Genomic DNA, 24,500 nt, shown 5'->3' with positions numbered 1-24,500 from the left:
CCTGCTGTCCAAAATATTTGAAGAAACAGGAATATTTGTATTCAACCCTCCATTTTTATCCTTAAAATGTTCTAAATTTGTTTTAACCCCTTCCTCTCCCCACTTTGACTTTTCCTGAAACCTGCTACATGTGTTTTCCTCTCTTGCTTAACCCATGTCACTACTGAATTCAGTGGCATTATACACACTGGGACTGGAGTGTTTTATCTACCTCAAATCTGTCATGGGCCCTCTGCTAAATATCAGACCATATGTAGTGTCTTTCCTATGACATACTGTGTTAAACAGGCCTACAAAAGTATCATGAACAGAACTCCAATTTTGGAAGATGACTTCCCCTATTTTGTTTTCATTGAAGTACTTCTAATCGTTAAGTCTCTTGTTTTCTGATTTACTTTAATTAAAAAATTCCATGCCTTGTTTTGGTAGTCTGCAAACACTTTTAACGTATGCGCAGTATTACAGGTATTTTATGTGTGTTTTATACAATGATGTATTTATTTGTGACCAAAGTTTACAAGTCCTTCCTGTCACCTTTTAATTGAATAGCCTGCATCAACATAGCTTGAAAAGATTGCATTTCCAAAAGCCAAATGGAAGTGCTTTTAATGGCATAGCTGTTAATTTCTAATTGTTGAGGCTCTTGCATCCCCTTCTTTAGGGCCTCCATGTGAAAAAGCCAAGGAACTATCCATTCTCATGTTTCTACTGTTGGTACTCTGAGTTGGCCTTCAGGAGGTATGCAACCATATCCTAGGTCAGCACCCCTCCTGAGTTCCCCTCCAAATCACACACCACTGTGACTTGGACATATATTGCCATTCCTTCAGGTAGCTGGGTGAATAACTTGCAGATCCCTACCTAACACTTGTTGGAAGTTCCATCGCCACATGATCTGCAATAGTTGAAGGAGAAGGCCCACCAGCTTCTTGGGGAAACTAAGAATGAGCAATAAATGTGGTCTTGCCAGTGTTATCCACATCCCAGGGAAAAAAAGTAACTACCCTGTCCTTTCTTTCCTTTAGTTAGCTATAGATCCATATTCATGTCACCCTTGATAATTACCGACCTTGTTTTGTTAAGGAGTCTCTTATGTGGTACTTTATCCTAAGCCTTCCTGAAGTCTGGGTACACTACATCATATGGCTTTTCTTTATCTGTTCAGGTTGTTACCACTTCAAAAAAGATTTGAGATTGGTCAGGCAAAATCTACTCTTTCTGAGGTCATGAAGGCTGTCACTTATCAGATTATTTTCAAGTCCTCTTCCACCCTAATTTTTATTTATTAATCTTTTCTAATTATTGAGATCAGGCTGTTGGAGCTGTTGTTGCTAGCTATGGTCTGTCATCCCTTTTGGAAAATGAAAACTGTTTGCTGATTTCCAGTCAGAGCCTTCTCTGTTTTGACTCCCTCAACATAATGGTCAGTGCTTCACAAATGAGATCTCTTGCTTCTAATTATATTGGGTATCGTTCATCCATACCAGGGGATTTATGTATTGTTTCTTATGGCTCTGCAAATAGTGGAGCAGGTGCTTCACTGAGCAACATAAAATCAATATATATATATATATAGTGAGAGATGTTAATCAAAATCATTAACTGCCTAACTGTTCAACGTGAAGTCTCACTGAAGCAAAAAATCTAATGACTTGCATACTTCTTGAAATTGTAATATTCTGATGCTCCCATAATTTAATAACAAGCTCAGTTTATCAATGTGCAGTATCTCTACTTTGTACTGTTGACTGAAAATGTTGGTGGGTTTAGTTATTTTTGCTCCCATTCACCCCTAAGAGTTTTACTTTCTGGTGATTTGAATAGTTTTCAATTTTCTGATTTCAGCTAATTTTCCCAGCCCATGAGGGAATTTACCTTGCATTGCCTATATTCGGAGGATTAAACCACAGCTGCAATACTTTATACACTCTGTGCTGGTACATAGGGACAGGATGATAATTAGGGCTTGCAGAGGCAGAAAAGATCTGCTTATTATACTGTGAAAAAGAAAACTCACGAAATTTGCCTGAAGGGTATTCTGTACTCATTATATTTGTCACAGTAAATTTGTGTTAAGGAACATTCTAATTTATTATCAAGCGTGTTGTTCCAGTAACTGAAAAACTTAAATGAATGAATGACTGTATGAATATCTGTTGAGAATTGGTTCTTGCGTGTAAAATCACGCCACAATAACTTGAAAAGGGACAAATGTTGTTGGGTGGGAAGTTGTACGGCAAGTTTCTTTCCCCTTTGTATACCTCAAATATTTAAACAGCCAACGTAATTTATTAGGAAAAACCATTCAAAACAACAACTTGCATTTAACTAGCGTCTTTAAAGTAGTTAAACACCAAGGTGCTTAACAGGAGCGTTATCAAACAAAATTTGACACTGAGCCGCATAAGATTTGGTCAGAGGTAGGTTTTAAGGAGCGTCTTAAAGGAGGAAAGAGAGGTAGAGAGGTTTAGGGAAGGGATTCGGGTCAAGGCAGCTGAAGGCACGGCCGACAAAGGTGGAGCGATGCCAATACACTGCATTGCACCCATGAGGAGGCCCATTGTCTTCAGTTGGATGGAACTGGATTTCACTCGACTGATTACAATCACAAACTTTGTTAGTGAAAGTTAGCATTGTTTTCTGTTGTTGGATGCTTTTCTCATTGTTCATTTTTGTGTGACAGTTCCATCCTCCATCGCCCCCCAACCCCCCACCAAAACTAACATTCCCTATAAGCTGTGCGGCAGCTGTCTGCCAGTCTTGTGCAGCCCGGACTGGCTTTATTAATGGAAAAATTTACGCGTGCTGTGAAACTGAATAATGATGGAACGTTGCCCTCAAACTGCCCTCTGTGTTGTACCAGGCGACCTGGTGGATACTCTTGTTCGATGAATATGCGTTGCCTGAGAAAATGAGTGATATTCAATGTAGAGATGCAACATGAAGCAGAAATTTGTCAATTGAAAATGGGAATAGTCAAAGCACGTGAACAGTAATACCCACAACCTTTAAGGACGTTCCATCCCAACAGGTCCTGTGGAAAAACAGCATGCAATTTAGAACCAGTAGCTTTAACTTGAATTGCAAAGGAATTCAAAACGGCTCTTGCCCAATCCAGAGCTATAATCTGCTTTACCAGTGAAACCAGATGTCAAAAGTATGCTGTATGAATTAAATATCTGATGATTCAGAATTAGAAATTTACGTTTGGGTGACGAAGATATGAATGTAAGTCTTTAATCTATCATTTCATATTATAGAAAAAGATGAGCTTCAATTTTGAAGAGCTGATATTGCATGGGTAGAAATTTAACAGTTTCTTTCTGTTCATAATGACTGGAGAATTCCAGGGCCAATACCATTTGTTCCTTTTCCCTCCATCCCCACCCCCCCCCCCCCCACAAAAAAAAACCCAGCTCAGTGAGGAAATTTTGAAGGCAGACAAGAATTGAGGGACTAAATCAGAAATTTTGTTGCGTATAGTGTCCATTAGAGGTATAAGAACCAGCAGTTCAATAAACTCACAGTAATAAAACGAGATTCTATATTTCTTTGAGAGGCTATAGAAGCTTCCTGAGGGTCATCTGTGTAATTTCCATCAAAAACTACTGAAAAGGACTACAAGGATAATACATTGCTGACTTATTGTTGTGGAATATTTTCTGCATCGTGTTCTTCTCAGGCAGTCCCTCCAGAACCGAGGATGACTTGCTTCCACATTAAAAATGCATCCAATGCGGGACCGACAGTCTCTGTCACAGGTGGGGCAGACGGTGGTTGAAGGGGCGGGTGGGTGAGGTGCTTGGGTTGACGTGCGCTCCTTCCGCTTGCTCCCGGCAAAGAGACTTGAGGTGTTCGGCGCCTTCCTTCTCCTCCACTTTGAGCGGTCTTGGGCCAGGGATTCCCAGGTGTCGATGGGGATGTTACACTTTTTCAAGGAGGGTGTCCTTGAAGCATTTCCTCTGCCCACCTGGGGGGCTCTTGCCGTGCCGGAGCTCCGAGTAGAGTGCTTGTTTTGGGAGTCTCGTATCGGGCATGCGGACAATGTGACCTGTCCATCGGAGCTGATTGAGCGTGGTCAAAGCTTCGATGTTGACCTGAGCAAGAACACTGATGTTGGTGCGCCTATCCAGCCAATGGATTTGCAGGATCTTGCGGAGGCAGCGTTGGTGGTACCTCGCCAGTGCTTTGAGGTGCCTGCTGTACATGGTCCATGTCTCTGAGGCATACAGCAGGGTGGGTATCACTGCTGCTCTGTAGACCATGAGCTTAGTGCCGGGTTTGAGGTCCTGGTCTTCAAACACTCTCTTCCTCAGGTGACCGAAGGCTGCACTGGCACACTGAAGGCGGTGTTGGACTTCGTCATCGACGTCTGCCCTTGTTGACAGTAAGCTCCCGAGGTATGGAAAGTGGTCCACGTTGTCCAAGGCCTTGTCATGGATTTTGATAATCGGGGGGCAGTACTGTGTGGCGGGGGCAGGTTGATAGAGGACCTTTGCCTTACAGATGTTTAGTGTAAGGCCCAGGCTCTCGTACGCTTTGGTGAAGGTGTTGACGAAGGTTTGGAGTTCGACGTCCGAGTGAGCACAGACGCAAGCGTCGTCTGCATACTGTAATTTGACGACAGAGGATGGGACGACCTTGGATCTGGACTGGATGCGACGGAGGTTGAACAGTTTCCCGTTTGTTCTGTAAATTTGCTCCACTCCAGTGGGGAGCTTACTGAGGGTGAGATGGAGCATTGCCGCAAGGAAGATCGAGAAGAGCGTTGGTGCGATGACACAGCCTTGCTTGACCCCGGTCTGTATGTGAATTGGGTCTGTGGTGGAACCGTTGGTCAGGATCACGGCTTGCATGTCGTCGTGAAGCAGGCAGAGGATGGTGACACAATTTTGAGGCCAGCCGAATTTGAGGAGGACACTCTATAATCCCTCGCGGTTGACAGTGTCGAAGGCCTTTGTGAGATCAAAGAAGGCCATGTACAGCGGTTGGTGCTGTTCCTTGCATTTCTCTTGTAATTGACGTGCGGTGAAGATCACGTCCATTGTGCCCCTTAGTGGGCGGAATCCGCATTGTGACTCTGGGAGGAGCTCTTCGGCCACTGAGAGGAGGCGATTGAAGAGGATTCTTGCGATGACTTTCCCTGTGGTAGACAGCAGGGAAACTTCTCTAATTACCGCAATCGGACTTGTCACCTTTCTTGAAGATGGTCACAATTACAACATCTCTGAGATCTCCTGGCATGCTCTCCTCCTTACAGATAAGAGAAATTAGTTCATGAATTCGCGCCAGTAGTGCTTCTCCGCCATGCTTTAGTGTCTCGGCGGGGATTCCATCTGCTCCTGAGGCCTTGTTGTTCTTCAGTTGTCGGATGGCCTTTTCAACCTCATGCCAGGCTGGGGTTGTGCTGAGGTGGTGGCGGGTAGCATGCTGTGGGATGGAGTTGAGGACACTCACGTCGAAGACAGTCTCGGTTAAGGAGATCTTCTAAGTGCTCCTTCCAGCAGGCACGGACTGCCTCTCTGTCCTTGATGAGCATCTCTCCATTCTTGGCCCGCAGTGGAGTAGGGCCTTGGGTGCTTGGGCCGTAGATGGTCTTGACTGCGCTAAAGAATCCACGCATTTCGTGGTTGTCGGCCTGCTGCTGGATCTCCTGCGCTTTCTCCACCCACCATCTGTTCTTTAGGTCGTGAGTTTTTTGTTGGACCTCGGCCTTCAGGCTTCTATGGAGCTGCTTTCTTGCTCTCGAGTTCTGTTGCTGTTTCCAGATCAGGAATGCCTTGCGCTTGCGACTTATTAGCTCCTGGATCTCCTGGTCGTTCTCGTTGAACCAGTCTTGGTGTTTCCTGGTTGAGTGACCGAGCGTCTCTTCACAGGTGCTGATTATGGAGGCCTAGAGTGCAGACCAGGCGCTGTGGGCACTCTGTGTCTCTGCATCACTGGGAGTCGTCAGGTTGTTTGTGAGACACAGGCTGAATAGGGCTTTCTTTGCGGGGTCTTTGAGTGCTCTAGCGTTAATTTTCTTGCGGCATTGTTTCTGCTGCCGCCACTGTTTTGGGGCTACATTGATGGAGATGACAGAGCGGATTAGGCAGTGGTCTGTCCAGCAGTCATCAGCTCCTGTCATGGCGCGGATGATGCGGACGCCCTTGCGGTCCCTTGCTCGGACGATGACGTAGTCCAGCAGAGGATGCTGCCATGAAGCCTTGTACTTGTCTCTCTGACGGAACAAGGTGTTGGTTATGACAAGGCCATGTTCTAAGCATTTTGACAGGAGGAGGGTACCGTTGGAGTTGGCTTTCCCTACCCCCTCTCTGCCGATCGCACCTCCCCAGAGGTCTGTGTCCTTTTCAACTCTGGCGTTAAAGTCGCCAAGGAGGATCAGCTTGTCGCCCGTTGGAACTCGCGACAGGGATTGTTCGAGGCTGGAGTAGAATTCCTCTTTGGTCTTGCCTGTGGCTTCCAGTGTTGGGGCGTCGCACTGATGACCGTAGCGCACTGGCTGCGGGCTAGGGTGAGCCGAAGAGTCATGAGACGCTCGTTTATACCGCTAGGAGAGTCTCTGAGATGCCCCACCAGTTCATTTTTTATGGTGAAGCCTACCCCATGGAGGCGGCGTTCTTCTTCAGTTTTGCCTTTCCAGAAGAAGGTGTAGCCACCACCTTGCTCCTTGAGCTGGCCTTCCTCTGCCTGCCGGGTCTCACTTAAGGCGACGATGTCAATGTCGAAACGTCTGAGCTCCCGGGCAACGAAAGCAGTACGGCGTTCCGGTCTGTCACTGTTGGGGTTGTCCATGAGGGTCCTGACGTTCCAGGTCCCGAACTTCATTTTAAAGGGTGGAAGATGACTGTGCATGAATTCTTTTTAACGTGGTGTGGCCGATGCACACCAGCTACTACACAGGCTTGACAGAGCAAGGTCTTGGTCCAATGGCAAGGGGATCCAAGACAATTGGAGACCAGGCTCTGCTACCTCGGCCTAGCACACACACACAAACATACTCCTACTGTCCTCCTCCCTCCTTCGTGTTAGTCTAGTTATTGTGCACTCGGTGTCTTGCTGAGTCTTGTGGCTTCTATGTTGTTCAACCCGTAAGCATTATTTGAACAGTTTCAGGCTGAATGAATGTGTACATGCACCTTTACCTTGGCTCAAATTTTAAATTACAGACCAATTTTTGTGTTCCTCAGAGTGACTATTGCTGATGCTGGGGAATGGAATACGCTTGGTGTTCATTATCACATCCAAGTCAAGTGTAGGAGAAGTTGAGTACAGTAAAGTGCCCTCAACTTTGACCCAACCTCCAAAAGAGCAGCCATTACTCTACCAATGTTATTTACAATTCCTAAACCAAGCACCTTGAGTAAGGATATTACTACTGCAAATTACAGCCCATCCTATGCATTAAGCTCACCCACAATACATGTTCTGGTTGAATGCATCCCAAAGCCATTTCATAAGAACTAGGAGCAGGAATAGGCCATGCAGCCCCTCGATCCTGCTCCACCATTCAATAAGATCATGGCTGATCTTTGACCTCAAATCCACTTTCCCACCCGATCCCCACACCCCTTGATTCCTTTAGTATCCAAAAATCTATCGATCTCAGCCTTGAATATACTCAATGACTCAGCATCCACAGCCCTCTGAGGCAGTGAATTTCAAAGATTCACAACCCTCTGAGTGAAACAATTTCTCATCATCTCGGTCCTGAATGGCCAACCCCTTGTCCAGAGACTATGTCCCCTAGTTCTAGACTCCAGCCAGGGGAAACCGCCTCTCAGCATCTACCCTGTCAAGCTCTCTCGGAGAGTATAGGCCCATTCTACTCAATCTCTCCTCATAGGACAACCCTCTCACTGAAGGAATCAATCTGGTGAACCTTTGTTGCACTGCCTCTAAGGCAAGTCTATTTTCCTTGGGTAAAGAGAACAAAACTGTGCACAGTACTTCATTGGCTGTAAAGCGCTTTGGGACGTCCGGTGGTCGTGAAAGGTGCTATATAAATGCAAATCTTTCCTTCTTCCCCCCTCTCCTTTCCCTCTTTCCTTCTTTCCCTCTTTCCTTCACAGTTGCAGCAAGACTGCCTTGCTTTTATACTCTAACGCCCTTGCAGTAAAGGCCATCAAGCCATTTGCCTTCCTAATTGCTTGCTTCACCTGCATGTTAACTTTGTTTTGTCTACTAGGATGCCCAAATACCTCCTGAACACCAATATTTAATAGTTTCTCACCATTTAGAAAATACTTTTTTTTCTATTCTTCCTACCAAAGTGAATAACCTCACGTCGGAACCAGAAGACTACCAGAGATGGGGGCTGTGGTTGATCTGGGCTAGATTTGAACTTAGCTGTCTGCACTGAAGCAGCACTATGCTAACCCACTACACCATTGCTGTTGTTTGAGGAAGTAATTCTGAATTCAAGTCCAAAAGGGACCTTTTGCTGCATTTAACTGTAACACATTAAGGTGGAAATATAGGTGCAGAATTTTACAGCACAAAGTGGGGCCATTTGATGTGGTGTGGATGTGCTGGCTCTTCATCCACTCGGTCCCATTCCACAGGCAGGACTGGTGTTTGCCTTGCAGGGTCCTGTGCAAAGGTTCGGTTTGGGGCCTCTACATTTTACGAGACAATGATACTAAATACTACCGACTTAATCTGGTGTCAAATCAGCACATGTATGATTCTGAACAGGCATGTTTGCAATAGGTAATAGAAAGATAGTTGACAAAATGATCAAGGATCAGCTATTACTGTTGCATAGGTGTCCTTTCACTGGATCTGCTCGGTGCCCCTGACTGACTCCTAACTTCTCCCTTAGTTCTTTTAGTGGCTGTTTTAAATTTATGCCTTCCAGTAACTGACTGACTGACCAATGGAAATAGTTTTTTTCTGATTTCCTTTATCTAAGCCTTTTATCATTTTGAACACCTGCATCAGATCTCCTCTTAATCTTTTCTATTATAATAAAGTTTTTCTCTTTTTTTCCCCTTAGAACTAAAACTTCTCATCCATAGTAGTAGTGAATTTCTTCTGCACCCTCTCCATGGTCTTAACACCCTTCCTGAAATAGAGGGCCCACCCTTCCTGAAATAGAGGGCCCACCCTTCCTGAAATAGAGGGCCCACCCTTCCTGAAATAGAGGGCCCACCCTTCCTGAAATAGAGGGCCCACCCTTCCTGAAATAGAGGGCCCACCCTTCCTGAAATAGAGGGCCCACCCTTCCTGAAATAGAGGGCCCACCCTTCCTGAAATAGAGGGCCCACAGCTGGACCCAATATTCTAACTGTGGCCTAACCAGTGATTGTATAGGTTTAACATTACCTCTTTGTTTTTGTAGTCTGTGTACTTCTGTATAAAACCTAGGACTCATATGCATTTTTTTTTTTGCAGTTTTATTAACTTGTCTGCCCACTTTTAAAAGATGTGCGGAGCTTAACCCTGACGTGTCTCTGTTCCTCTATTCATTTTAAAACCTGATCATTTATTGTACATTTCCTCGCCTTATTTCTCCTCCTAAAATGTATTCTCTCACATTTCTCCACATACAATTTCATTTGACATCTATCTGCCCAATCACTAACCTGACCATACTTTGCTGAAGTTGCATACAGCTGTCTTCACAGTTAACTACCCTACCTATTTTTGTGTTGTATGCCCATGTTGATATCGTGCCCCATACCCAAGTCCAGAGCAGTGGTCGCAATACTGACTCTCTGGGACACAGTTTACTTCTTTCAAGTCCAAAGAACATTCATTAACCACTACTGTTTTTATCCTTGCTGTCCTATCCCCTTTTAATCCAACGCACCTTAATTTTATGAAGAAACTTTCTACGTGCCACCTTACCAGATGCCTTTGGAAAATCTATAAACTAGTTTCTCTTTTGTCTCCTAGATTTATTTCCTTTCTCTGATCAGGTATCTTTATCACTGACTGACTGTTCCTCCTCATTCTGCACTTTTCTATTAAAACCATTTTTATGATTTGCCAGTTATTCCACTACCCTTGCATTGTCTAATTACCCCGCTTAATTTCTTAGAATGTGATCCAGCACTGTCTCTTTCCTTGGAGTAAACTTGTGCTGATCTAGAAGGCAAGTCTGGACGCATTGCTTGGCCACTTGACATTACTTTTACCCCAGTCTATCTTTGGATAATTAAGGTCACGTTATTATGGCTCCCGTGTTGTACATTTTATCTCATTTGTTTACATATCTGTTACTCCATCTCCTTTCCATTGTTTGGTCGTTTATGATATACTTCCAATAGAGTTCCCTTTTCATTCCTGATCTCTAAACAAATGGATTCAACTTTTGCACCATCTCCTATATCTTCTCTTGTCCTGTAATTTTTTATTAACACTGTCGCCCCCTGCTCCCTTTTTTCTTACTCTCTCACTCCCATATATCTTGCAACCAGGAATGTTTGGCTCCAGTCCAGCACTAACCTAAGCTATGTTTCTGTTGATGCTGGTACAGCGTATCCTCCCCATAGCAATTTGTGCCTCGAGCTCACCAATTTTATTCACAACACTTGGTTTAGCTGGACCTGAACTTGGTATGTTGGTTTAATTCACATTACTTTGAGATTTTGAAATGGCAAGAATTTGACCTCTGCTTTACATGGAGCTGTGATATTAGGATGTTGATATTGGACCATGAATTTTCAGACGAGGTGTCATCAGATGGTATAGATCTGGCACCAATGACCAGCTAATACTGGCGTTGATGTGTATAACAACAAATCTTTATCAGTCACTGCCAACAGAGCAAGTTCAATACAGACTATGGTAAATAGAGTTATTCATTAATATTAGCATTTGTTAGTTTTGCAAGTTCTTGGGGATTGTTTTATTATTAGAAGTGTTGCAGTAAACTAAGCACAGTAATGCTAACTGTGGTTGCATTTCTTGCATAATAAAACAAAAAGCTTTATACAGACATAATTCATTTGAATTCAGTCCAAATTGCTTAATCAAACTGAACTGACACACCATGTATATTGGAGGATTTGATTTGATTTGAAAGGAAACCTAACAAACACCCACGCCTTGCTGCAGGCTTAACTATGGTTTAAGATTCGATTTACTTTGAATTGGTCTTTTGTAAACAAAGTGTAAATAATTCAGTCAATCTTAACAACATTTGATGTGCTGTGTGGTAAGGGAATTTCACTAGCCTAATTTATATTTTTAATCTTTGTGTCTTCATAATATGTGGAAAATGATGAACTCCGTCCTTTGTTGTGGTTTTCATGTTTTTGTGTCATAGTTTTCAGAACAACAAAATGCAACATGTAGTGCATTTAAAGTAGAAAAAGTCCCAATGTGCTGTACAGGGGGTGGAGAATAAATACACAGATAAACATCATAATCGTCATTTAGAAAGGCACAGATTAATCAAGGACATGGATTTGTTAAGGAATGGTTGAGTCTGACTAATTTGATTTGAATTTTTTGAGGAGTTAACAAGGAGGGTTGATGAGGGTAGCACATTTGATGTAGTCTATATGGATTTTAGCATGGCTTTTGACAAGGTCTCACATGGCAGACTGGTCAGAAAAGTAAAAGCCTATGGGATCCAAGGCAAAGTGGTGAGTTGGATCCAAAATTGACTTAGTGGCAGGAAGCAAATGGTAATAATCGATGGATGTTTTTGTGACTCGGAGGCCGTTTCCAGTGGGGTTCCGCAGGGCTCAGTACTAGGTCCCTTGCTTTTTGTGGTATATGTCAATGATTTAGACTTACGTGTAGGAGTTTGCAGATGATACAAAAATTGGCTGTGTGGTTGATAGTGAGGAAGAAAGCTGTAGACCGCAGGAAGGTATTAATGGACTGGTCAGGTGGACAGAAAAGTGGCAAATTGAATTCATTCGGGAGAAGTGTGAGGTAATGCATTTGGGGAGAGCTAACAAGGTAAGGGAATACACAATAAGATACTGAGAAGCATAGAGGAACAGCGGGACCTTGGAGTGTATGTCCACAGATCCCTGAAGGTAGCAGGACAGGTAGATAAGGTGGGTAAGAAGGCATATGGGATACTTTCCTTTATTAGCAGAGGCATAGAATATAAGAGCAGGGAGGCTATGCTAGAACTGCATAAAACATCTAGTTAGGCCACAGTTCGAGTACTGCATACAGTTCTGGTCACCACATTACAGGAAAGATGTGATTGCACTAGAGAGGGTACAGAGGAGATTTACAAGGATGTTGCCTAGACTGGAGAATTTAAAGTAATTGGTAGAAGGATTAGAGGGTAGTGGAGAACTTTTTTCACCCAGAAGGTGGTGGGGGTCTGGAACTCACTGCCTGAAAGGGTGGTAGATGCAGAAACGCTGATCGCATTTTAAAAAAGTACTTGGATATGCACTTGAAGTGCTGTAACCTACAGGGCGACGGACCAAGAGCTGGAAAGTGGGATTAGGCTGGTGAAGGAAGTTCCTCCAGCAGTGGTTGGACAAAGAGAGGAGGAATGCACCCAAGAACCCAAGTGTCTGGGAGAGAATGGAAGGCTGTGAATTGCAGAGATTGGGTGGCGTGAAGCCATAGAGGGATTTGAGTATGAGTTTAAATTCAATAGGTTGGGGACAGAATAGAACTGAAATCTCCTTTGGCGATCTGTAAGGTGTTTAGTTCCCATATGCCTTACAAGGATTCTTGGACTCTGGATTTACAGGAACAAAATATACATGGCACAAAGGTTTAGGCTCAACCCAAAACTGTTAGTTTATCAAAACCAACAAACGACAGACAAAAACCCCTTCGAGATTTGGCTGAAACTTACAATCACCCATGCGGCTGGTCGTTACCGATGTTGATTATAGGCCCTGGATCTGGAGGTGACCGGTCCCCCGTGCTTCTTCACCTGACTGCAGCAGTCCACAGGTCAATGTCACTCCTTCTTCTAGTTCTTCAGTCACCTGGCCCCATAGCTGGGCCTCCCCCAATCAGTTTCGGTTGTCAGTTTGCTGAACTGTCCGACATTCACACTTTGTCAACCTGTAATTCAATCACCAGAGGTAGAGAGAGCTGTGAGATCGAAGATAACTCCTTATCTCCTCTCCCGCTCTCTGTAACGCATATTCAATGTGATTTCTGTTACTGTTGATGGGCGGTTGGCTGATTGTCTGCTCGGGACTAGTGTGTCTTCCATTCGTGTCAGTAAGTCGATCGTGACCCACATTGTTTCAGTTAAACTCCGAGCATTGTCCAGATGTTAATTTTTCCCATTGAAACCAATCGTGATTCAAGGCCTCACAGTTCAATGTCCGTGTCCTTTTCAGAGTTAATCATGAGTCAAAGCTTTCATTGTCCAGTATCAATGTGTTCTCCAAGAACTGCAGACTTTGATGACTGGCACCTTTTCTGTGCCTCGAAGTTTAACCGTTTCATGCCCTTGTGCTGGGGCCAAACTGTCCCCTGAAACTTACATTTCCTCCACCTGTTAATTTTGGAAGTATTTTTGTGTGTTACATCTTTCAGAATAAAACATGTTCCATTTGACTGGCGAGTTCACTGGCTGTTTCACATTGCTGCTTATAAACATCTAACCGTTTTACATTTTAAAATGAGTCACTTTTTCTGAGGGGGCACTTCATAAATAACGATGCACTGAATTATGTTCGAGCATTTGGAGATTGTTGTGGCAGAAAACTGCCATGTACTTCGAATGAAGTAAAAATAGAAAATGCTGTAAACACTCGATCAGTCAGCACCTATGTAGTGAACATATGAGTTAACGTTTTCAGTGTAGATCCTGTTCTAATGAAGGGACTACACCTGAAACGGTAACTCGCCTGTTCTCTCCACAGATGCTGACTGACCAGCTGTGTTTGTAGCATTTTCTGTTTTTGTTTCAAATTGACAGCATCTGCATCTTTTTGTTTCAGCTCGTTTAGTTTGAATGTTCAAATTGTAGCCTTCTAGTAACTCAGTGGGCCAGTGTACGTTAAGTAAACCACAGAGGCCAGGAAGGTTCCTGTGCTGAGGTCACTGATCTCAGCCCATGCACAAGTGGGAATGCTGTAATTAATGAGCAGGGGGTGGGGGAATGGGAGGAGGAAATTATCAAGAGTTCCTGCTCCTTATTGCTGTCCAGTATTGGGAGAGGAAAATATAGGCCTGGATTTTGTGGTGGTAATGAATGGCGAAACTGAGCGTTCGTCATCATTACCCTTGTGAAACTGACAGCAACTTCAGGATTTGGCGCGTGTGCATGTAAATGCGGAAATGCAGAACTTGCGGTCAGCCGCTCCCTGCTCCACCACCGTTGCATTGCTTAACTCCCCAGAGCCGGCAATCACTTCAAATCACCCAGAAGGTTGTGAACTTCCCCTATTACGCTGGAATGTCGCTGTTAAAACCCCCCGAAAAAGTTGACCCTTGTTGAAAGCGGTGTAATTGGGTTTTTAACGGCCTATTGACAGCTGAATAACCGTTATGGCCCTGAAAAACTTTTTTATTTGTGGAATGTAAAATTTTGCATGGTTTTTAAAAATAATTTTGTAAAAATTGTTTGATATTTCCACTTCCACCTTAATCCTATGTGTATGACCCAATCTTTATTTTGCGCTCTCTAAAATTTATAAAAACTAAATTAGAATATCTGCATTTTTACTTCCTGGTTTGCTGTCTGAGAATTCTTCAAAGTGATTGGCTGCTCAACCTGCTTCATGACATCACTGTTGCTGGATGTTGGAGAGTCACTTGATTTGGCTAAGATCAGGAGAGCTGAAATTCACGCTATAGACATCGCTAGATCTTTATGGGCAGTTATTTTCGAGGTCAGCAGTGAGCTTCGCCGCTGACCATGAATTCTGGGCCATAGGGTTTGGTTGTGACGCTCCCAAAGTAACTAACTGTCAAAGCTCACAAAAGGACAGCCATTGTGCAGGCTATCTGACGGCTTCCAGCGGCTATGAAGCTATAGCATGAGCTGGTGCCTTAAACGGAAGTGAGGCTTGGGACCAAAAATCAATTATACTGTAAACCGACCCTTTTGAAATTTGGAAATTAAACTTGGGCTAATATTTTGAGCACTTGAGCAATGGCTGTTCAAAGTAGGAGAAATTAAACTATAATAAGCATTAGATTTATTAGAGTAACTGTTTGGCATTCCTATTTATTCAGCAAGTTACCTGAAACTGTCTTGTTTAACTTCTGTAGGCGACTGTTGGAGTCCTCCCTTATTTCTCTGTCTCGAAACGATGGTTCTGGGTCAAGAGAGCATCCAATTTACCCAGATCCAGCCAGGTAAGGCTAGCTGCTATTCTCCTACACTGCAGCCACTTTTATTTATTAATCTACTAATTCTGGTAAAAGTACATTTCATTTTTCATGTGCAATGATGTTATGTGCTTCACCTACTGTGCCATGTGTCCTGCATGCCAATTTTTAAATTGCTTTTATTTTGCTTAATTTTCTCTAATTCTCTCTTTTGGATGACGGATTCTCCACTCTAAAGGAGCTCTGGTTCCATTAATCATAGATCAGATCCTTTGGCCCTACTTATTCTAGTTAGTGGGGGGAAATGAGTCCAATGAAAAGGATGAGCAATAATGGTAAAAGGATCGCATGTTTTACTTAGTGCAAATAAATTTGCTGTTATATTTGAAGTTATCAAATCTGTGAAGCACAGTAAGATGCCACGGTTTTTTGAGAGTTAACATGCCAATCATATATTGAATAGTCGAAATTGCTGGTAGCTAATATATGAAGGTCTTTGTGTGTGTCGTTTCTGTAGTAGATATAAAATAGACTATTCTGCTAGATTCTTTTTGGTTTAGGAAGAATGCTCTCTGACTTGGATTTTTTGTGTTTAGCCATATTAAAAGGTGAATTACTTAGAGGTCTTTTGGGCACGTAATCATCAACTGTTGAGTTCAAAATAGTCAGTTTAGGTTCTCGCTGTATCTGTCTGGTGTAATTGTATTCCTGAGTGTTGTGAGCAGATCCTTTGATTGACATTTGAAGGTGGTGCTTGGCCAGTTAATAGCTTATGGTTCTCCTGAGTTGTCTGAAGTTTAGAACTTTCCAAGTAGCTGCTTGCTTATCGTCCGTTTTGCTTTTGTTCCTGCTCCACTTTATATTAAAAAAAAACACACGTCACACAATCATTGGAAGTAATGCCACTTTAAGAGGACACAAGATAAAAACCTAAGATCATATAACATGCATCTAACCCATGCATTATTCACACATAATTAAAGGTAATATACAGGATTATGAGCAACAACTTGCATTTATATAGCACTTTTAACAGAGTAAAACGTCCCAAGGTACTTCACAGGAGCGTTGGGATGTCTAGTCCTAAGACTAGTCCCAGGCCTCCAGTTAACGAAGTAAACTTTTCTGGTCTCCTCCCCGCTATCGGGTGAGTTACATCAAGAATGGGTTTGTGGCAAGAAACTAATTTCTTTTAGTGTTTACTCAAATATAAATTACTGAATTAGAGAGAGTGAGTGAGTGAGAAGATCTGTAATTCATTATGAAAAGTGAGTACAGAAATCTCTTGTGGTGTAGCACATGGGGAGCTGAGCCAAATGCAGTGTTTAGACCAGGCAGAGCGAAAGGGGAGCAGGGAGGGGGAGAGGAGAGAGCAGGGAGGGGGAGAGGAGAGAGCAGGGAGGGGGAGAGGAGAGAGCAGGGAGGGGGAGAGGAGAGAGCAGGGAGGGGGAGAGGAGAGAGCAGGGAGGGGGAGAGAGGAGAGAGCAGGGAGGGGGAGAGAGGAGAGAGCAGGGAGGGGGAGAGAGGAGGGGGAGAGAGGAGAGGGTGGGGGGAGAGAGGAGAGAGCAGGAGGGGGAGAGAGGAGAGAGCAGGGAGGGGGAGAGAGGAGAGAGCAGGGAGGGGGAGAGAGGAGAGAGCAGGGAGGGGGAGAGAGGAGAGAGCAGGGAGGGGGAGAGAGAGGAGAGAGCAGGGAGGGGGAGAGAGAGGAGAGAGCAGGGAGGGGGAGAGAGAGGAGAGAGCAGGGAGGGGGAGAGAGAGGAGAGAGCAGGGAGGGGGAGAGAGAGGAGAGAGCAGGGAGGGGGAGAGAGAGGAGAGAGCAGGGAGGGGGAGAGAGAGGAGAGAGCAGGGAGGGGGAGAGAGAGGAGAGAGCAGGGAGGGGGAGAGAGAGGAGAGAGCAGGGAGGGGGAGAGAGAGGAGAGAGCAGGGAGGGGGAGAGAGAGGAGAGAGCAGGGAGGGGGAGAGAGAGGAGAGAGCAGGGAGGGGGAGAGAGAGGAGAGAGCAGGGAGGGGGAGAGAGAGGAGAGAGCAGGGAGGGGGAGAGAGAGGAGAGAGCAGGGAGGGGGAGAGAGAGGAGAGAGCAGGGAGGGGGAGAGAGAGGAGAGAGCAGGGAGGGGAGAGAGAGGAGAGAGCAGGGAGGGGAGAGAGAGGAGAGAGCAGGGAGGGGGAGAGAGAGGAGAGAGCAGGGAGGGGGAGAGAGAGGAGAGAGCAGGGAGGGGGAGAGAGAGGAGAGAGCAGGGAGGGGGAGAGAGGAGAGAGCAGGGAGGGGGAGAGAGGAGAGAGCAGGGAGGGGGAGAGAGGAGAGAGCAGGGAGGGGGAGAGAGGAGAGAGCAGGGAGGGGGAGAGGAGGAGAGAGCAGGGAGGGGAGAGGAGGGGGAGGAGAGGAGGAGAGGGAGGGGGAGAGAGGAGGGAGAGAGCAGGGAGGGGGAGAGAGGAGGGAGGGGGAGAGAGGAGAGAGCAGGGAGGGGGAGAGAGAGGAGAGAGCAGGGAGGGGGAGAGAGAGGAGAGAGCAGGGAGGGGGAGAGAGAGGAGAGAGCAGGGAGGGGGAGAGAGAGGAGAGAGCAGGGAGGGGGAGAGAGGAGAGAGGAGAGAGCAGGGAGGGGGAGAGAGGAGAGAGCAGGGAGGGGGAGAGAGGAGAGAGCAGGGAGGGGGAGAGAGGAGAGAGCAGGGAGGGGGAGAGAGGAGAGAGCAGGGAGGGGGAGAGAGGAGAGAGCAGGGAGGGGGAGAGAGGAGGGGGAGAGAGGAGGGGGAGAGAGGAGAGAGCAGGGAGGGGGAGAGAGGAGAGAGCAGGGAGGGGGAGAGGAGAGAGCGGGGAGGGGGAGAGAGGAGAGAGCGGGGAGGGGGAGAGAGGAGAGAGCGGGGAGGGGGAGAGAGGAGAGAGCGGGGAGGGGGAGAGAGGAGAGAGCGGGGAGGGGGAGAGAGGAGAGAGCGGGGAGAGCGGGGAGAGAGGAGAGAGAGGGGAGAGCGGAGAGAGCGGAGAGAGCGGGGAGAGCGGGGAGAGCGGGGAGAGCGGAGAGAGCGGGGAGAGCGGGGAGGGGGAGAGAGGAGAGAGCGGGGAGAGCGGGGAGGGGGAGAGAGGAGAGAGCGGGGAGAGCGGGGAGGGGGAGAGAGGAGAGAGCGGGGAGAGCGGGGAGGGGGAGAGAGGAGAGAGCGGGGAGAGCGGGGAGAGGAGAGAGGAGAGAGCGGGGAGGGGGAGAGAGGAGAGAGCGGGGAGAGCGGAGAGAGAGGAGAGAGCGGGGAGAGCGGAGAGAGAGGAGAGAGCGGGGAGAGCGGGGAGAGAGGAGAGAGCGGGGAGAGCGGGGAGAGCGGAGAGAGAGGGGAGAGCGGAGAGAGAGGAGAGAGAGGAGAGAGAGGAGAGAGCGGAGAGAGCGGAGAGAGCGGGGAGAGCGGGGAGAGCGGGGAGAGAGGGGAGAGAGGAGAGAGAGGAGAGAGAGGGGAGAGAGGGGAGAGAGGGGAGAGAGGGGAGAGAGGGGAGAGAGGGGAGAGCGGGGAGAGCGGGGAGAGCGGGGAGAGCGGGGAGAGCGGGGAGAGCGGGGAGAGCGGGGAGAGAGGGGAGAGAGGGGAGAGCGAGGAGAGAGCGGAGAGAGAGGAGAGAGCGGAGAGAGGAGAGAGAGAGGAGAGAGGAGAGAGCGAGGAGAGGAGAGAGGAGAGAGCGGGGAGGGGGAGAGGAGAGAGCGGGGAGGGGGAGAGGGGAGAGAGGAGAGAAGAGAGAGGAGAGAGCGGGGAGGGGGAGAGGGGAGAGAGGAGAGAGCGGGGAGGGGGAGAGAAGAGAGAGGAGAGAGCGGGGAGGGGGAGAGGGGAGAGAGGAGAGAGCGAGGAGGGGGAGAGAGGAGAGAGGAGAGAGGAGAGAGCGGGGAGGGGGAGAGAGGAGAGAGGAGAGAGGAGAGAGCGGGGAGGGGGAGAGAGGAGAGAGGAGAGAGGAGAGAGGAGAGAGGAGAGAGGAGAGCGGAGAGAGCGGAGAGAGCGGAGAGAGCGGAGAGAGCGGAGAGAGCGGAGAGAGCGGGGAGGGGGAGAGAGAGGAGAGAGGAGAGAGGGGGAGAGGAGAGAGGAGAGAGCGGGGAGGGGGAGAGGGGAGAGAGGAGAGAGGAGAGCGGGGAGGGGGAGAGAGGAGAGAGCGGGGAGGGGGAGAGAGGAGAGAGGAGAGAGGAGAGAGCGGGGAGGGGGAAGAGGAGAGAGGAGAGAGCGGGGAGGGGGAGAGGGGAGAGAGGAGAGAGGAGAGAGAGGAGAGAGCGGGGAGGGGGAGAGAGGAGAGAGGAGAGAGCGGGGAGGGGGAGAGAGGAGAGAGGAGAGAGCGGGGAGGGGGAGAGAGGAGAGAGGAGAGAGCGGGGAGGGGGAGAGAGGAGAGAGGAGAGAGCGGGGAGGGGGAGAGAGGAGAGAGGAGAGAGCGGGGAGGGGGAGAGAGGAGAGAGGGGAGAGAGGGGAGAGGAGAGAGGAGAGAGGAGAGAGGAGAGAGGAGAGAGGAGAGAGGAGAGAGGAGAGAGGAGAGAGGAGAGAGGAGAGCGGGGAGGGGGAGAGGGAGAGAGGAGAGAGGAGAGAGCGGGGAGGGGGAGAGGAGAGAGGAGAGAGCGGGGAGGGGGAGAGAGGAGAGAGGAGAGAGCGGGGAGGGGGAGAGGAGAGAGCGGGGAGGGGGAGAGAGGAGAGAGGAGAGAGCGGGGAGGGGAGAGAGGAGAGAGGAGAGAGGAGAGAGCGGGGAGGGGGAGAGAGGAGAGAGGAGAGAGCGGGAGGGGGAGAGAGGAGAGAGCGGGAGGGGGAGAGAGGAGAGAGCGGGAGAGAGGAGAGAGGAGAGGAGGGAGGGGGAGAGAGGAGAGAGGAGAGAGCGGGGAGGGGGAGAGAGGAGAGAGCGGGGAGGGGGAGAGAGGAGAGGGGAGAGAGGAGAGAGCGGGGAGGGGGAGAGGAGAGAGAGGAGAGAGCGGGGAGGGGGAGAGAGGAGAGAGGAGAGAGGAGAGAGGAGAGGGGAGAGGGGAGAGGGGAGAGGGGAGAGGGAGAGGGAGAGAGCGGGGAGGGGGAGAGAGGAGAGAGGAGAGAGGAGAGAGCGGGGTGGGGGAGAGAGGAGAGAGGAGAGGAGAGAGGAGAGAGGAGAGAGGAGAGAGGAGAGAGGAGAGAGGAGAGAGGGAGAGGGGAGAGAGGGGAGAGGGGAGAGAGCGGGAGGGGAGAGGGGAGAGAGCGGGGAGGGGGAGAGGGAGAGAGCGGGGAGGGAGGGAGAGGGAGAGAGCGGGGAGGGGGAGAGGGGAGAGAGCGGGGAGGGGAGAGGGGAGAGAGCGGGGAGGGGAGAGGGGAGAGAGCGGGAGGGGGAGAGGGGAGAGAGCGGGGAGGGGGAGAGGGAGAGAGCGGGGAGGGGGAGAGGGGAGAGAGCGGGGAGGGGGAGAGGGGAGAGAGCGGGAGGGGAGGGGAGAGGGGAGAGAGCGGGGAGGGGGAGAGGGGAGAGAGCGGGGAGGGGGAGAGGGGAGAGAGCGGGGAGGGGGAGAGGGGAGAGCGGGAGGGGGAGAGGGAGAGAGCGGGAGGGGGAGAGGGAGAGAGCGGGGAGGGGGAGAGGGAGAGAGCGAGAGGGGAGAGGGGAGAGAGCGGGGAGGGGGAGAGGGGAGAGAGCGGGGAGGGGGAGAGGGGAGAGAGCGGGGAGGGGGAGAGGGGAGAGAGCGGGGAGGGGGAGAGGGAGAGAGCGGGGAGGGGGAGAGGGGAGAGAGCGGGGAGGGGGAGAGGGGAGAGAGCGGGAGGGGGAGAGGGAGAGAGGAGAGAGCGGGGAGGGGGAGAGGGGAGAGAGCGGGGAGGGGGAGAGGGGAGAGAGCGGGGAGGGGGAGAGGGGAGAGAGCGGGGAGGGGGAGAGGGGAGAGAGCGGGGAGGGGGAGAGGGGAGAGAGCGGGGAGGGGGAGAGGGGAGAGAGCGGGGAGGGGGAGAGGGGAGAGAGCGGGGAGGGGGAGAGGGGAGAGAGCGGGGAGGGGGAGAGGGGAGAGAGCGGGAGGGGGAGAGGGGAGAGAGCGGGGAGGGGGAGAGGGGAGAGAGCGGGGAGGGGGAGAGGGGAGAGAGCGGGGAGGGGGAGAGGGGAGAGAGCGGGGAGGGGGAGAGGGGAGAGAGCGGGGAGGGGGAGAGGGGAGAGAGCGGGGAGGGGGAGAGGGGAGAGAGCGGGGAGGGGGAGAGGGGAGAGAGCGGGGAGGGGGAGAGGGGAGAGAGCGGGGAGGGGGAGAGGGGAGAGAGCGGGGAGGGGGAGAGGGGAGAGAGCGGGGAGGGGGAGAGGGGAGAGAGCGGGGAGGGGGAGAGGGGAGAGAGCGGGGAGGGGGAGAGGGGAGAGAGCGGGGAGGGGGAGAGGGAGAGAGCGGGGAGGGGGAGAGGGGAGAGAGCGGGGAGGGGGAGAGGGGAGAGAGCGGGGAGGGGGAGAGGGGAGAGAGCGGGGAGGGGGAGAGGGGAGAGAGCGGGGAGGGGGAGAGGGGAGAGAGCGGGGAGGGGGAGAGGGGAGAGAGCGGGGAGGGGGAGAGGGGAGAGAGCGGGGAGGGGGAGAGGGGAGAGAGCGGGGAGGGGGAGAGGGGAGAGAGCGGGGAGGGGGAGAGGGGAGAGAGCGGGGAGGGGGAGAGGGGAGAGAGCGGGGAGGGGGAGAGGGGAGAGAGCGGGGAGGGGGAGAGGGGAGAGAGCGGGGAGGGGGAGAGGGGAGAGAGCGGGGAGGGGGAGAGGGGAGAGAGCGGGGAGGGGGAGAGGGGAGAGAGCGGGGAGGGGGAGAGGGGAGAGAGCGGGGAGGGGGAGAGGGGAGAGAGCGGGAGAGGGAGAGGGGAGAGAGCGGGGAGGGAGAGGGGAGAGAGCGGGGAGGGGGAGAGGGGAGAGAGCGGGGAGGGGGAGAGCGGGAGGGGAGAGAGCGGGGAGGGGGAGAGGGGAGAGAGCGGGGAGGGGAGAGGGGAGAGAGCGGGGAGGGGGAGAGGGAGAGAGCGGGGAGGGGAGAGGGGAGAGAGCGGGGGGGGGAGGGGAGAGCGGGGAGGGGGAGAGGGGAGAGAGCGGGGAGGGGGAGAGGGAGAGAGCGGGGAGGGGGAGAGGGGAGAGAGCGGGGAGGGGAGAGGGGAGAGGGGAGAGAGCGGGGAGGGGAGAGGGAGAGAGCGGGGAGGGGGAGAGGGGAGAGAGCGGGGAGGGGGAGAGGGGAGAGAGCGGGGAGGGGGAGAGGGGAGAGAGCGGGGAGGGGGAGAGGGGAGAGAGCGGGGAGGGGAGAGGGGAGAGAGCGGGAGGGGGAGAGGGGAGAGAGCGGGGAGGGGAGAGAGCGGGGAGGGGGAGAGGGAGAGAGCGGGGAGGGGGAGAGGGGAGAGAGCGGGGAGGGGAGAGCGGAGGAGGAGAGGGAGAGAGCGGGGAGGGGGAGAGGGGAGAGAGCGGGGAGGGGGAGAGGGGAGAGAGCGGGGAGGGAGGAGAGGGGAGAGAGCGGGGAGGGGGAGAGGGGGAGAGCGGGGAGGGGGAGAGCGGGGAGGGGAGAGGGGAGAGGGAGAGAGCGGGGAGGGGGAGAGGGGAGAGAGCGGGAGGGGGAGAGGGGAGAGAGCGGGAGAGGGAGAGGGGAGGGGGTGAGGGGAGAGAGCGGGGAGGGGAGAGGGGAGAGGGGAGAGAGGGGAGGGGGAGAGGGGAGGGGAGAGGGGAGAGAGCGGGGAGGGGGAGAGGGGAGAGAGCGGGGAGGGGGAGAGGGGAGAGAGCGGGGAGGGGAGAGGGAGAGAGCGGGGAGGGGGAGAGGGGAGAGAGCGGGAGGGGGAGGGGAGAGGGAGAGAGCGGGGAGGGGGAGAGGGGAGAGAGCGGGAGGGAGAGGAGAGCGGGGAGGGGAGAGGGGAGCGAGCGGGAGGGGAGAGGGGGGAGAGGGGAGAGGGGAGAGAGCGGAGAGGGGAGAGGGGAGAGAGCGGGGAGGGGAGAGAGCGGGGAGGGGAGAGGGGAGAGAGCGGGGAGGGGGAGAGGGGAGAGCGGGGAGGGGGAGGGGAGAGGGGAGGGGAGAGGGGAGAGGCGGGAGAGGGGAGAGAGCGGGGAGGGGGAGAGGGGAGAGAGCGGGGAGGGGGGAGGGGAGAGAGCGGGGAGGGGGAGAGGGGAGAGAGCGGGGAGAGGGGAGAGGGGAGAGAGCGGGGAGGGGAGAGGGGAGAGAGCGGGAGGGGAGGGGGAGAGGGGAGAGAGCGGGGAGGGGGAGAGGGGGAGGGGGAGGGGAGAGAGCGGGGAGGGGGAGAGGGGAGAGAGCGGGGAGAGGGGAGAGAGCGGGGGAGGGGGAGAGGGGAGAGAGCGGGGAGGGGGAGAGGGGAGAGAGCGGGGAGGGGGAGAGGGGAGAGAGCGGGGAGGGGGAGAGGGGAGAGAGCGGGGAGGGGGAGAGGGGAGAGAGCGGGGAGGGGAGAGAGCGGGAGAGAGCGGGAGGGGAGAGAGCGGGAGGGGAGAGGGGAGAGAGCGGGGAGAGGGGAGAGGGGAGAGAGCGGGGAGGGGGAGAGGGGAGAGAGCGGGGAGGGGGAGAGGGGAGAGAGCGGGGAGGGGGAGAGGGGAGAGCGGGGAGGGGAGAGCGGGGGGGAGAGGGGAGAGGGGGAGAGAGCGGGGAGGGGGAGAGGGGAGAGAGCGGGGAGGGGAGAGGGGAGAGAGCGGGGAGGGGGAGAGGGGAGAGAGCGGGGAGGGGGAGAGGGGAGAGAGCGGGGAGGGGGAGAGGGGAGAGAGCGGGGAGGGGGAGAGGGAGAGAGCGGGGGGGGAGAGGGGAGAGAGCGGGGAGGGGGAGAGGGGAGAGAGCGGGGAGGGGGAGAGAGCGGGGAGGGGGAGAGGGGAGAGGGGAGAGCGGGGAGGGGGAGAGGGGAGAGGGGAGGGAGGGGGAGAGGGGAGAGAGCGGGGAGGGGGAGAGGGGAGAGAGCGGGAGGGGAGAGGGGAGAGAGAGGGGGAGAGGGAGAGGGGAGAGAGCGGGGAGGGGAGAGGGGAGAGAGCGGGGAGGGGGAGAGGGGAGAGGGGAGAGGGGAGCGGGGAGGGGAGAGGGAGAGGGGAGGAGCGGGGAGGGGAGAGGGGAGAGAGAGGGGAGGGGGAGAGAGCGGGGAGGGGGAGAGGGGAGAGAGCGGGGAGGGGGAGAGGGAGAGAGCGGGGAGCGGGAGAGGGGAGAGGGAGAGAGCGGGGAGGGGGAGAGGGGAGGAGCGGGAGGGGGAGAGGGGAGAGGGAGGGGAGAGGGGAGAGCGGGGAGGGGGAGAGGGGAGAGGGGAGAGAGCGAGGAGGGGGAGAGGGGAGAGGGGAGAGAGCGGGGAGGGGGAGAGGGGAGAGGGGAGAGAGCGGGGAGGGGGAGAGGGGAGAGAGCGGGAGAGGGGAGAGGGGAGAGAGCGGGGA

The 24,500-nt window shown here is 52.2% G+C and overlaps 1 protein-coding gene across 9 annotated transcripts in view; it reads left to right on the top strand.

Moving 5' to 3' along the window:
• The window catches only part of LOC147106607 (activating molecule in BECN1-regulated autophagy protein 1-like), a 514,247-nt gene that overhangs the window by 109,644 nt on the left and 380,103 nt on the right, over nucleotides 1-24,500 (top strand). For all 9 annotated transcript variants that reach the window (XR_015080961.1, XM_086007600.1, XM_086007606.1 and 6 more), the window contains exon 8: nucleotides 15,169-15,255. Coding sequence is in view for 8 of the 9 variants with exons in the window: in XM_086007600.1 (XP_085863726.1) it covers nucleotides 15,169-15,255 (87 nt within the window). In the remaining variant the exon portion in view is untranslated. The remainder of the gene's footprint in view (nucleotides 1-15,168; nucleotides 15,256-24,500) is intronic.

Source organism: Somniosus microcephalus, chromosome 15 (genome assembly GCF_052327205.1).
Source record: "Somniosus microcephalus isolate GS21.2 chromosome 15, FLI_Smic_1.0, whole genome shotgun sequence".
NCBI classification, from domain to species: Eukaryota; Metazoa; Chordata; class Chondrichthyes; order Squaliformes; family Somniosidae; genus Somniosus; species Somniosus microcephalus.
Note: the sequence above shows the minus strand (reverse complement) of the source record. Positions and strands in the feature narration are given on the sequence as shown.